Genomic DNA, 13796 nt, shown 5'->3' with positions numbered 1-13796 from the left:
AAACAGATAATAATAACTAATACAATCACATAATAACTAATACAAACAGATAATAACTAATACAAACAGATAATAATAACGAATACAAACACATAATAACTAATGCAAACAGATAATAACTAATACAAACAGATAATAACTAATACAAACAGATAATAATAACTAATACAAACACATAATAACTAATGCAAACAGATAATAACTAATACAAACAGATAATAACTAATACAAACAGATAATAATAACTAATACAAACACATAATAACTAATGCAAACAGATAATAACTAATACAAACAGATAATAACTAATACAAACAGATAATAATAACTAATACAAACACATAATAACTAATACAAACAGATAATAACTAATACAAACACATAATAACTTGTACTAATAAAAGCCTGCTTCCGAAAAATGATGGATTTATTCCATTAATTTGTCAGCATACAAACATCTTTAATGAATTCACCTGTAGTATATCATCATTCTTAACAGACTGGTTGTTGAAAAGACAAACAAAACAAATGCAGGTGATGCTGCTGACACATAATACCACCACAAACGTGTGTGTGGAATCCAATGAAACAGTCTAAATGTAGTTAAAGTTGCACCATTAGGGCCGAAAAACACTCAAGCTGCCGGACACAAAGATCTGAAGCACGACAGTTTAATGAAGTCTTGTTGGTGGATCGACTATTTCTTGGCTCCAGACCGACGCCAGATAACCAGCGAAGGAAGTTACTGATAGAACATAACACACTATAAAATGATGAATTATCATTATAACACTTTTAGTTTGGACAATACAAACGACATAAAGAAACATGTTTATTGGTGAGCTTTAGAGAGAGCCAGGCTAGCTGTTTCCAGTCTTTATGCTAAGCTAGGCTAACCGGCCGCTGGCTGTAGACTTATATTTAGCAGGATCAATCTTCGCTCCAGCAGAAAGCAAATAACCCTAAAGTTCTTCTTCACTGTTTTTTTACTGTTCAGTCCCGAAACAGTCTGCAGCAGGGCAACGTGGACGGCGCTCGCCGTTTGGGCCGTAACGCCATGATTCTGTCTGTCGTCGCCATCTTGGGAGGGCTCGCCATCATCATCGCGGGCATCGCCCTCAACTGGGGATGTAAGTATCATCATCTACTTTATGACGCTCTGACATTCTGTAACGGATTTTTGACATTTTCCCCCAAATTTCAGCCCGTTAGATTTGGTATCTTTGGAAATGTCAGGATCTCCACTAGAATTTAAAAGTTCTGTATTTTTGAAAATGGCTGGTTAACTTCGCCAGTGAGCCAACTGCCCGCTAGTTAGCTATCTAGCTAATTCCACCATGCTTTAATGCTACACTGATTAGATAGATAGATAGATACTTTATTAATCCCGCAAGGGGAAATTTGTTGGCTACAGCAGCATTATGATACAGGTAAGCAATCAAGTAACAGAGTAAAAAGAAAAGAAAATATTGAGTATAAAAATGCGCAATATTTACAATGAACTAGAATAGTATTAAATTAACTAACTAAACAGTAGTGCAAAGTGCAAAGATTTTTTAACCATTTTACAGAGAATGAGCTGAACAAAGTTGTCAGTCATCTGTTGACGAGAATGTTAAAGTGTTAAGATGTTAAATGTTTCTCATTTATTCTGCTTCTCTAAGTAAGTCGGTTTAGTTTATACGGAAGTTAGCCTACAACCGTCACAATGGCAACGTTTCACATAAAAATGTCCGCCACTCTGACCGCTCAGCTACGTTAATTTGAATTATACAGACTGTATATGAGAAGTGGACGTAGCCGTGGTGACTCATTGGTTTGTGGACTGATGTTATGAAGCCTTGAGTTTGAAAGTTTCCCCGTCGCCATCTTGGATTTACGGTCGTCGCCATGTTGTTGTTTTTTGCAACCAGTGAACAGGAAGTGACCATATCTGGAATGAGGAGGAGTGACGTAGAGACACCGTATACGTCTCTGGTAGAGACCTGTCAATCACTGTGTAGCCCCGCCCTAAAGCATCCCCTGCTTTATGGTCTGTTTGACTCTAAACGGACCATAATGTACTAAATGAACATCATGCTGTATTGAAGAAGACTTGAAACTAGAGATTGAGACCATAAACTCATGTTTACAATGTTTACTGAGGTAATAAATCAAGAGAGAAGTAGAGTCATTTTCTCATAGACTTCTATACAACCAGAGGAGTCGCCCCCTGGTGGACACTAGAGAGAATGCAGCTTTAACACATTATATCTATGGTTCTCGTGCTCAGCTGATTGGTTAACAATTTGTCCCGGTGGCGCTCATGGACCCGATCACTTTCCAATAGAGAAAGCACTGTTTCATGTCACGATACCAGACGAATCAGTCGACTAGAACTCGATGGAGTGGGCGGAGTCAAATGTCTGGACCCAGGCAACAGATTCCCCTTAAAGCTGAAACCTTTACGTTGTGTCTCAGATAGTTAAATGTACTTTGCTTCGTTGCACCTCTGTTCATCCAAGATGTAAAAACACACACTTTAAATATGACACCTGACATTCTGCCTTCTCTCTGTCTGCAGTGATTTTAAAATCCTGATTAAAGATGGCGACACCGACTTCCTGACCGACACCACGCCGTTTTCCCCTCCGACCTTCTGAAGCACTATATCGTCCTCAAGCGCCTGCACCGGATGAAAAAAAACAAAACAAGATGTCCTCCTGTTCTTTGCTGTTGTTTCCTGCTGCACGACGAGCCTGACGCTCTACCTCCGACACCTCGCCGCCGAGTGGATATTTGTTGAGGAGGAAAGGACGAATCACATGCCGCTTATCTCATCCACCGGTAGCAGTTTATCTCCTCTGACTACTTCCTCCTGGAAGTGGACGTCCGTCTCTTTGGAAACGGGATTATTCTGACCTCCTGGATGAGTCTCCAAGCAACAGCTGCAGATAGAGTTTCCACTTTTGATGCCAAATAATTAGAAACTTGGTGTTGAGCTGAACTGAAACTGTGAGATGCTGCTGCTGAGAGTCGAACATGAACATGGAGACGAACCCGTGAGAGTTTCATCATCCGGCTGCTGCTGTTGGTGTTCATGGTGCACAAACGTAAAGGTGGTGGACTCACTCGAGGAGATCTGACGTATTTTAACAGAGCTAAAGGACGAGGCTGGTAATACTTCAGACTCAAACCAACATCTTTAAAAACACAAAGATAAATAGTTCTCGTGTTCACGTTCACGTGCTCTAACGTGATCCAATGAAACAACCTCTTTTATTTTTCTCTCGACTTCTTCATTTTATTCTGCAGATGCTAATTATGTTCTTTATGTTTGAGTAACGTCTTCAGTATTTCAAAGAGTTCGTCCTTTTGGTCCCAAACACATTTTTTGGGATTCATGATGTGAAATCGAGAAAGATCTTATTTTGTTTTATATTATTTTAGTTAATTATAATACAGAAAATATTTATTCCCATAAACCAACTACCATCATTCAAACCTAAGTCCCAGTTAATTGAATCATTTGATGCTGTTTACTGTGTTTATAAATGAACTGAACCACTGTGAACAGGAACTCACTCATGACATCATGGTGACCAACACTTATTCGTTAACGTATTCACTGCAGCTTTGGTGGAAATAAGTACATTTATTCCAGTGCTGTACTTTAGAGGAGACACTACTGGTGCTTATGGTAAGAAAAGATGAATGTTTAAATATGCAAATTTGGCTTTTTGGTGAATTTAGGAGAAATCTACAGACGCAAATAAACAAAGTATTAAATAAATATAGTCTCAAGATTGACTTGTGCTGCAATGTTTTTCCCCGTAGTGTCTCGCCTTAAGTACAGTTTTAAGCTACTTTGCTTGAATATTTACATTTTCTTTATACTTCTACTACATTTATTTAACAACTTTAAAGTCTTTACAGATTGAGATTATTAAAACTAAATATAATCTAATAAATGAAGTATTATTACAGATCAAACTACCAGCAGTACATGACGTCATTACAAAGAGCTGACGAACTCATTAATGCATCAACAGTTATAATACTACCATAGAATATATATTATTCAGCATCATGAGTACTTTTACTTGTAGTACTTTAAAGTATATTTTGATGCTGATACTTCTGTAGTTTTATTTACTATGAATGCAGGACTTTCACTTGTAACAGAGTATTTCAACACTGAAGTATCGCTACTGAATACTTCTTCCACCTCTGGCTGTGAGAGGATCTTCTGTGCAATGCATTGTGGGACATCAAGAGAACACTCAAAATCCAGCATCTATTTTTATCTTTTGAGTATTCTATACTCACAACCTGTTTATCAGCAGTTGGGACACAGTATTAGTATCAATAGTACCAGTAGTATGTAGTACCAGTAGTATCAACAGTACCAGTAGTATCAGTAGTACGTAGTACCAGTAGTATCAATAGTACGTAATATCAGTAGTACCAGTAGTATCAATCTGCCCAACACTAATATAAAACTCTGCGATGAAGCAGTTTTTATTCATCCTGTATTCTTGTTGTTGTTGAACATCCGGAGACATAAACACGGAGATATTAAACTACAATAACTCAGAGGAACGAGCTCGTTTTCGGCTGATTAGCAGCTCGATTCCAACACATTCATCAAGTTCAGCTTGTCCTTGTCGACTCAGCGTTTCTTTTAGAAACGCTGCCAGAACACCAGCGAGGGAGCCAAGCTGCAGCAGCAGGACGGATTGTTTCTGGAGAACTTTTGAGGAAATAAGCTGCTGTCGTGGAGCTAAATCATCTCTCATAACCTGTGCATGTTTACAGTATTTATTACACAACGCTTTTACATAAGAGCCTCGTTTAGCCGGAGCGCTAACGGAGCAGCACTTTGTATAATAACGATACGTCCGCCCCTCTTCCTTCTCTACACGGAGACGCTACTCACCGACAAACAACTTGCACACGGTGTTTGTTTTTTTATTAGAGGACGTCGTTGTGGTGACACGTTTGCACCAATCAGGCGGCGTCTCTGGGGTCAGGTGAGGTCAGGCTCAGAGGTGGGGGAAGCGCTCTCCACCTCCTCCTTCACCCACTCCTGCACTGTATGTAGCATGCCTGTTTACTAACCACATTATGCAATACAATGCTCCCAGCTCCATGTCAGTACCAATGCTAGCTTCCCTAAATTTCCGCGGTGGTTGTGTACTTGTACACGGTTACGTATGGATGGTGGTTGCGTACTTGTACACGGTTGCGTATGAACGGTGGTTGTGTACTTGTACACGGTTGCGTATGGACGGTGGTTGCGTACTTGTACACGGTTGCTTATGGACGGTGGTTGAGTACTTGTACACGGTTACGTATAGACGGTGGTTGCGTACTTGTACACGGTTGCGTATGGACGGTGGTTGAGTACTTGTACACGGTTACGTATGGACGGTGGTTGCATACTTGTACACGGTTACGTATAGACGGTGGTTGCGTACTTGTACACGGTTGCGTATGGATGGTGGTTGCGTACTTGTACACGGTTGCGTATGGATGGTGGTTGCGTACTTGTACACGGTTGCGTATGGATGGTGGTTGCGTACTTGTACACGGTTGCGTACGGATGGTGGTTGTGTACTTGTATACGGTTGCGTACAGACGCTGGTTGTGTACTTGTACACGGTTGCGTACAGTCGCTGGTTGTGTACTTGTACATGGTTGCGTACAGAAGGTGCTTGCGTACTTGTACACGGTTGCGTACAGACGCTGGTTGTGTACTTGTACACGGTTGCGTACAGTCGCTGGTTGTGTACTTTTACACGGTTGCGTGCAGACGCTGGTTGTGTACTTGTACACGGTTGCGTACAGACGGTGCTTGTGTACTTGTACACGGTTGCGTACAGACGGTGCTTGTGTACTTGTACACGGTTGCGTACCGACGGTGCTTGCGCTACCTCTCAGAGCTGCTACAGTGTTTTTTCACGTTCACGTTGATGGTTTTAACCGACTGTTAAATCTTCTGCTGTTGTTTGTGTTTCGCTCCGTTGAGTTTCTCTCAGAGACTTTTTCACTTACTAACATTGTAGTTATGATATTAATGTTCAGGGTTTTGAACTATACAGTTATCTCTAATTCAACTGGCACAAGTTCTGTAAATAAAACAACTCCTAAATTAAGAAATAGAAAATAAAGTTCTTCACACACGGGCGGCGTAAACAACATTAAAATATTTAGCATCAAAACTATTGATTGATTGAGTTTCCTGTCAGCTGAATGTAGCTAAATATATCTAGGGCTTTTATTGTGAAGGGGTGGATCCTTTGTCAAGGTTGAAAGGAGTAATAAAGTTTGCTCTCCTGGTTCCGTGATTGGTTGATGACTTTATTGGAGCTGCGAGAATTCAGAAAAGTCCATCCCACTTTTTAAAAGTGTCTTTTTTTTCTCTGCATAATATTTACGTTCTGTATGAAAGTCACATTTTAAAAAACAACAGTCAAAAGAAAGAAACTGACGAGTGAATTAATCGCACAAAACAAAACGCCCCCCGATGTGTGAAGACTTTTATAAGAAACTTTAAAAAAGGGTTCTGAGGAAGATTTTTGGAATTCAGCATATTATGGAGTGAAGTAGAGATGGAACTAAATGGAATATTAAATCTGAAATCCGTTTTCATGAAGAAGAATAAAAAAAAGAATAAACAAATTAACTTCTAAACGAGCTGCTTCTACGATCTCATGCAATGTTCTTCTTCAGACAGAAGCGTGGGTGTACTTGGTGTTTTTTGCACACTGAATCTTTAATATTCCAGTTGCTGTGAAACACACCAGGGCAATAATACTAATACTTTTTTTGGGACGTAAAACGTCAATATGTTTGAATCTCGTGATCTACTGTAATAATGCAGGAGTACGATTTAAGAATTCATGCAAACTTGAGTCCTTTTAAATGTCCGTAAAACAGAGAATATGAGGATATATATATTGATATATAACAACATGAGGAGAGGAATTTAATATAAATGTGTAATATGAGAGACTTAAAGATATAAAGAGAAGCTTTTGGTGTTGAAAATCTTCTGCAGAACTTCCCACGGTTTACTGAACATCCTGTATAAAGATGCTGTATTGTTGTTATTATTATTATTTCGTTCCTCTCTGTGTTATTCGTCTGTTTTCTTTTCTTCTCTATTGGCTCCTTTGACAGCTGATTACCTGGTCTTTGTATTTTTATATTTCTATTTCCATCCTCTGGATCTCTTTTTGTATTTACATGATAACTTGCTGTTTGTAACGCTCAGTATTAACCTGCTTCCTGCTCGCTTTTTATAAACGGGAAGGTGTGTGTGTGTGTGGGGGGGGGCTGTTAGCATGAGTAGACTCTTCATTACTACGTCCTCTTATTATTATTGCTATCTCCTGACACCGGACTCTTCTTGTGCCTGTGCATGCCTTAACTTCTGAAGCATATACACGATGCATTAATCCAACACACTGTTGATCTACTGATGTGGAGTATTTGATCATGTTTGAAGGGAATAAATCCCAGTTAAATACGACCTCCTCCCCGTCTGCAGGCTCGTCAATCACTGTGAGGGTGAACACACTTTTCTAGATGTGACACGTTTACTGTATATGTGTATATATATATATATACGTATATATATCAGCCTCGTATATAAAAGCTCAACATTGTTTTCATTCCAGGGTTACAGGAAGCATGAAATAAAAATGTCCTCAGACCGGTTTATATATCTTAACAAAGAGTCCAGCAACACGTGTCAATATCTGCTCTTCACATGAATATAATCTTTCAAAATAAACTTCTGTTTCCACAGGAAAATAATTAGTTAGGTTTAATAAAAGATGTGACGTAACGCTGGGCGATCAGTGATCAGGTCCGCCGTAGCGTAGATGGCCAATCACAGAACATCAGGGCGGGACTTGGCACAAAAATTAACGCCTGAGTAACTTGACATGAAAATGTCAACAGGCCACAGCTTTCCACCTGGTGTTCATGTCCTAAAGTGTTGAGTTATTTTGAAGTTACATGTTTTCTGTACTCATGTAACGTTGTTCATCTTTAACTTAGCTTATGTAGTTATTTTAATCCCAAAAATAATGTTTATCCTACGGCGACAGCCCAAAATCCAAGATGGCGACGGCAAAATATCAAGATGTTGACGACCAAAAACCAAAATGGCGACGGCCCAAAACCAAGATGGCGACAGCCCAAAATCCAAGCTGGCGGCGGCCCAAAACCAAGATGGCGACGGACCAAAACCAAGATGGCGACAGCCCAAAATCCAAGCTGGCGGCGGCCCAAAACCAAGATGGCGACGGCCCAAAATCCAAGATGATGACGGACCAAAACCAAGATGGCGACGGACCAAAACCAAGATGGCGACGGACCAAAACCAAGATGGCGACGGACCAAAATCCAAGATGGCGATGGCCCAAAACCAAGATGGCGACAGACGACCTGGAATGGGTTTCTCTGATCTCAGTGCGTTCGCTATGTGTCTTGGGTTCTGTCCACTGATGATTGATCCACAATGTGAACTTTGGTCAGAAAGATAAAGATAGTTTAATTTGTGACTACAAGCTGTTGATTCATCAGACTTCTTGCCAAACAGTGAAAGTACACTAACGACTAAAACCTCATCAGCCTTCTACAGTAAACCAGAAGTCTGATGAGGTTTTCTGTAAATAATGCAAACGCCTCCAGCGAACCAGAAATAAGTGTTCTGAGGCCAAAAGTACTTCATAATATAAATGTAGAAAAGACCGACAGCATGATGAAGGTCTGCAAAATAAAAAGCACTGAAACCAAATCAAATTAAACTTAATCAGACATGTTAATCGTCAGAGACAGACAGTCAGAGAGAGACAGAAATTGATTTGATTTTTAGAAAACCTTTATTTTCTTTGAACATATTTCTTTACCATTTAAAACGGTTAACCAAATAAAGTCCAACAAACATAACCGTGTCTTTGATTGTCTTTAGACTGTGAGATCTTATTCTCACTGAGCTCCATCTTTGTTCAGTTCTTTGTTCACTTAGTGAACTATCTTCTTTAGTCTGAAGCCTTCCTGCTGAGTGAGACCTCCTCTGTCCTTGCTTCTCATGTGAGCTCTGGCAGAGCTGGAGAGCTTCTCTTTGTCAGAGAGGTAGTCCTCCACTTTGGCTCCTCTCACGTTCTTACTCCTCCTCAGATACTCCTTGATCTTCTCCACGCTGTAGTCTCTAGAGCTCCTACAGCTGCCAGCACCGTGTTTAGAGGGCTCACTGTCAGCAGCAGCGCCCTCCTCCTGACTGGACTCAGAGTCCTCTTCCATACTGGACTCAGAGTCTTCCTCCAGACTGGACTCAGAGTCCTTCTCCAGACTGGACTCAGAGTCCTTCTCCAGACTGGACTCAGAGTCCTCCTCCAGACTGGACTCAGAGTCTTCCTCCAGACTGGACTCAGAGTCCTCCTCCAGACTGGACTCAGAGTCCTCCTCCAGACTGGACTCAGAGTCTTCCTCCATACTGGACTCAGAGTCTTCCTCCAGACTGGACTCACACTCTGCTGCTCCTCCACTTCCTTTAGTTGCAGCTTTCTTCGCCTGTGAGCTTCCGCTGTCTCCTCTCTGTTTCCTCTTCAGCTGAGGGGCTTTGAGCTGCTCCTCATCTGCTTCCATGTCCACCTCCCTACCTGTCTCCACCTGTCCTCCAGCACTCTCCCTCACCTTCTGGACCTCACTTGCCCCGTCCTTCCTCACCTCTTGTCCCCCACTTGTCCTCTCTTCTCTCACCTCCTGTACCCCACTTGTTTCCTCCACCCTCACCTCCTGAGCCCCACCTGTCTCCTCCACCCTCACCTCCTGGGTCACCCTTGTCTCCTCCACCCTCACCTCCTGGGTCACACCCGTCTCCTCCACCCTCGCCTCCTGTGCTCCACTTGTTCCCTCTTGCCCGTCCTGCTTGTCCCCTCTGCCCTCCTCAGTACCTTTCTGGTTCTGGTCTTTATTTGAGCCGTGTTCCCCAGGACAAGCTCTGCTCAGATGTCCTTCTTTCCCACAGCTGTAACATTTAAAATCATTAGTCTTTGCAAAGAGGACGTAGTCAAAGTCCTCTACAGTGATCTTAAAACTGAGGTTGACCACTCTGCTCCTGTTGTTGGGGATCATGAGGACATGTCTCCTGTGAGACACCACGTGCTTCAACAGCGGAGACTTAAAGCCAGAGGACACTCTCCTAACCGGAGACACCACCTTCCCATGTTTGGACAGCTCTTTGATTATGGCATCGTTTCTTATGAATGGTGGCACGTTGGACACGGTGACTTTCACTTCCGGTGAGCTGAGAGGATACGTGGGCAGGAAGTGTTCACCCACGGAGATCCCGGTCATCAACACCACTTCCGCAGTTTCTATGCTGTCCAGAAAGATGACCACAGCGCTGTTCATCCGCGCTGCGGACTTCACGCAGCAGTGGCCGACAAGCTCCCCCACTGCCAGGCTGATTCCTCCACTGAACACCATGTACAACATTACCCTGTCATGTACAACATTACCCTGTCATGTACAACATTACCCTGTCATGTACAACATTACCCTGTCATGTACAACATTACCCTGTCATGTACAACATTACCCTGTCATGTACAACATTACACTGTCATGTACAACATTACCCTGTCATGTACAACATTACCCTGTCATGTACAACATTACCCTGTCATGTACAACATTACCCTGTCATGTACAACATTACCCTGTCATGTACAACATTACCCTGTCATGTACAACATTACCCTGTCATGTACAACATTACCCTGTCATGTACAACATTACCCTGTCATGTACAACATTACACTGTCATGTACAACATTACACTGTCATGTACAACATTACCCTGTCATGTACAACATTACCCTGTCATGTACAACATTACACTGTCATGTACAACATTACCCTGTCATGTACAACATTACACTGTCATGTACAACATTACCCTGTCATGTACAACATTACACTGTCATGTACAACATTACCCTGTCATGTACAACATTACCCTGTCATGTACAACATTACACTGTCATGTACAACATTACACTGTCATGTACAACATTACCCTGTCATGTACAACATTACCCTGTCATGTACAACATTACCCTGTCATGTACAACATTACACTGTCATGTACAACATTACACTGTCATGTACAACATTACCCTGTCATGTACAACATTACCCTGTCATGTACAACATTACCCTGTCATGTACAACATTACACTGTCATGTACAACATTACCCTGTCATGTACAACATTACACTGTCATGTACAACATTACCCTGTCATGTACAACATTACACTGTCATGTACAACATTACCCTGTCATGTACAACATTACACTGTCATGTACAACATTACCCTGTCATGTACAACATTACACTGTCATGTACAACATTACCCTGTCATGTACAACATTACCCTGTCATGTACAACATTACACTGTCATGTACAACATTACACTGTCATGTACAACATTACCCTGTCATGTACAACATTACCCTGTCATGTACAACATTACACTGTCATGTACAACATTACCCTGTGAAGAAAAATATCGAAAAATCGCTATTTATCGCTCTCAAACACGCTCCGCCAACTCCGCACTCCTTCCACTCAGAGAGAGAGACACAGAGAGAAACAGAGTCAGAGAGAGAGAGAGAGAGAGAGAGAGACAGAGAGAGAGAGAGAAACAGAGTCAGAGAGAGTCGGGGAGAGAGAGAGAGAGCGAGAGAGAGAGACAGAGAGAGAGAGAGAGAAACAGAGTCAGAGAGAGACAGAGAGAGAAACAGAGTCAGAGAGAGTCGGGGAGAGAGAGAGAGAGAGAGACAGAGAGAGAGAGAGAGAGAAACAGAGTCAGAGAGAGAGAGAGAGACAGAGAGAGAGAGACAGAGAGAGAAACAGAGTCAGAGAGAGTCGGGGAGAGAGAGAGACAGAGAGAGAGAGAGAGAGAAACAGAGTCAGAGAGAGTCGGGGAGAGAGAGAGAGAGAAACAGAGTCAGAGAGAGAGAGAGAGACAGAGAGAGAAACAGAGTCAGAGAGAGTCGGGGAGAGAGAGAGAGAGAGAGAGAGACAGAGAGAGAGAGAGAGAGAAACAGAGTCAGAGAGAGTCGGGGAGAGAGAGAGAGAGAGAGAGAGACAGAGAGAGAGAGAGAGAGAAACAGAGTCAGAGAGAGTCGGGGAGAGAGAGAGAGAGAGAGACAGAGACAGAGAGAGAGAGAAACAGAGTCAGAGAGAGTCGGGGAGAGAGAGAGAGAGAGAGCTTCATGTTCTTTTACACCCTCGTTTCTAGGATGAGAGGTTGTCACGGCAACCATCGGCAAGGGAGCGGCAAGAGGCAGCGGGGGATGATGGGATGGAAGAGGAGAGAGGTCTGATTCACTGTTAATAAAAGATCTGAGTGTGTCTGTGTGTGTTTCATTTGAATTTTAGATTCTTATAAATTATTCAGAGACTTCACCGCTGAGGCTACAGGAGGAGATCAGAGACGGAGAGAGGGAGGAGGAGACAATAATAACTGAGAAAAGGAGCTAAATGACACACAAACACAAAATGAAGGTCGCTCAGTCAAATAAAGAGAAAGAGTAAATATTTAAAGGATGAGTCAGCTGTTTCTGTTCAGACTCAAACCCTCAGTGAATGTTTCTAATGTATTAATGATATAATGTTTAATGATGTAATATATTAATGATGTAATATATTAATGATATAATGTTTCATGTATTCATGTATTCATGTATTCATGTATTAAAGTATTAATGTATGTAATAAGGATTTATGGTGTATTTTTGTTTTATTATTGTTTATTTATGACTTTTTATTGTTTGTTTTATTGTTTGTTGGATCCATAATTTGTCTTGTGACTAATGAGATTAAAGAGACTTGATACCAGTGAATCTATTTAATAATAATAATAAAATGTTTATGTAATTTTACAGTTCAATTAAATCTTAATTCTATTTATTTTATTTCCCTGTTTGATCATTCAGTGTTAAAACAGGACGTCCTTCAAACATGTGAGTCCAATAAATCTTCACATTAAGGGAGAATAACTCATATAGATGATAAATGACTCCAATGATGAAAGTTATAACTATTTAATAATTTAATAATTTTTCTTAAATACACTACATGTATTATAATTCATATCAATATTTTTCCCATCATCTTATGTTCTCATTGCACAGCTACTGTCTTCCTCAGTTGCTCTGCTTCCAGTGCAGCTTGTTTTAAGTAGAGCTTTTATCCAATCAGATCTCACCTCTGTGTCTCTAGGTAAGAACAGAGGCCTGCAGACTCACAAGTGAATCCATGTGCAGTTTAAGTGAATGGGGACGATGTTGTTGATTGTCATAGTGTTCAACCAATCAGATCTTTAGTTTGACATGTTGGGCGTATTCTTTGACGTGCCAGAGCTACCCAGGTAGCCTGATAAGTACGTCAGCATTAACGTGCGCTGTGATTGGTCAGTGGGCCAGCGAGTGACTAATGTGAAAATTAAGGAAGCTGGCAGAAGTTAGTTGGAGGAGTAAGAGTTGAAATTGAAAGATATGGAAGAAATTATAACATTTTTAGGGTTTTGCTTGGTGTAGATTATTTATTTGTATGAACGGTGTTCCTGGCTGACAGCGTTTCATTGTAACTGAGCTGTTGGTGTTTGGAGCTATGCTACGCTAACCTGAGGATGCCATAGCATGGCAGGACACAACGGTACTTTTGAAAACTTTTGGAGAAACCAGAGTGGATCTACAACTCAACGAACACGTTCGCAGGGAAACGG

The 13796-nt window shown here is 41.3% G+C and overlaps 1 protein-coding gene across 2 annotated transcripts in view; it reads left to right on the top strand.

The window, feature by feature from the left end:
* LOC142937883 (uncharacterized) overlaps positions 1-3267 on the top strand; it is a 10777-nt gene extending 7510 nt beyond the window's left edge. For both annotated transcript variants that reach the window (XM_076080988.1, XM_076080987.1), the window contains 2 exons: positions 998-1130; positions 2564-3267. In XM_076080988.1, the coding sequence (XP_075937103.1) occupies positions 998-1130; positions 2564-2580 (150 nt within the window). In that variant the 3' untranslated portion in view covers positions 2581-3267. The remainder of the gene's footprint in view (positions 1-997; positions 1131-2563) is intronic.
* The last annotated feature ends 10529 nt before the right edge of the window (positions 3268-13796 follow it).

The sequence above is a fragment of the Anarhichas minor genome, unplaced genomic scaffold, assembly GCF_050575085.1.
Source record: "Anarhichas minor isolate MPS153535 unplaced genomic scaffold, ASM5057508v1 ptg000077l, whole genome shotgun sequence".
NCBI lineage: Eukaryota > Metazoa > Chordata > Actinopteri > Perciformes > Anarhichadidae > Anarhichas > Anarhichas minor.
This window is presented reverse-complemented; position numbering and strand designations above follow the sequence as displayed.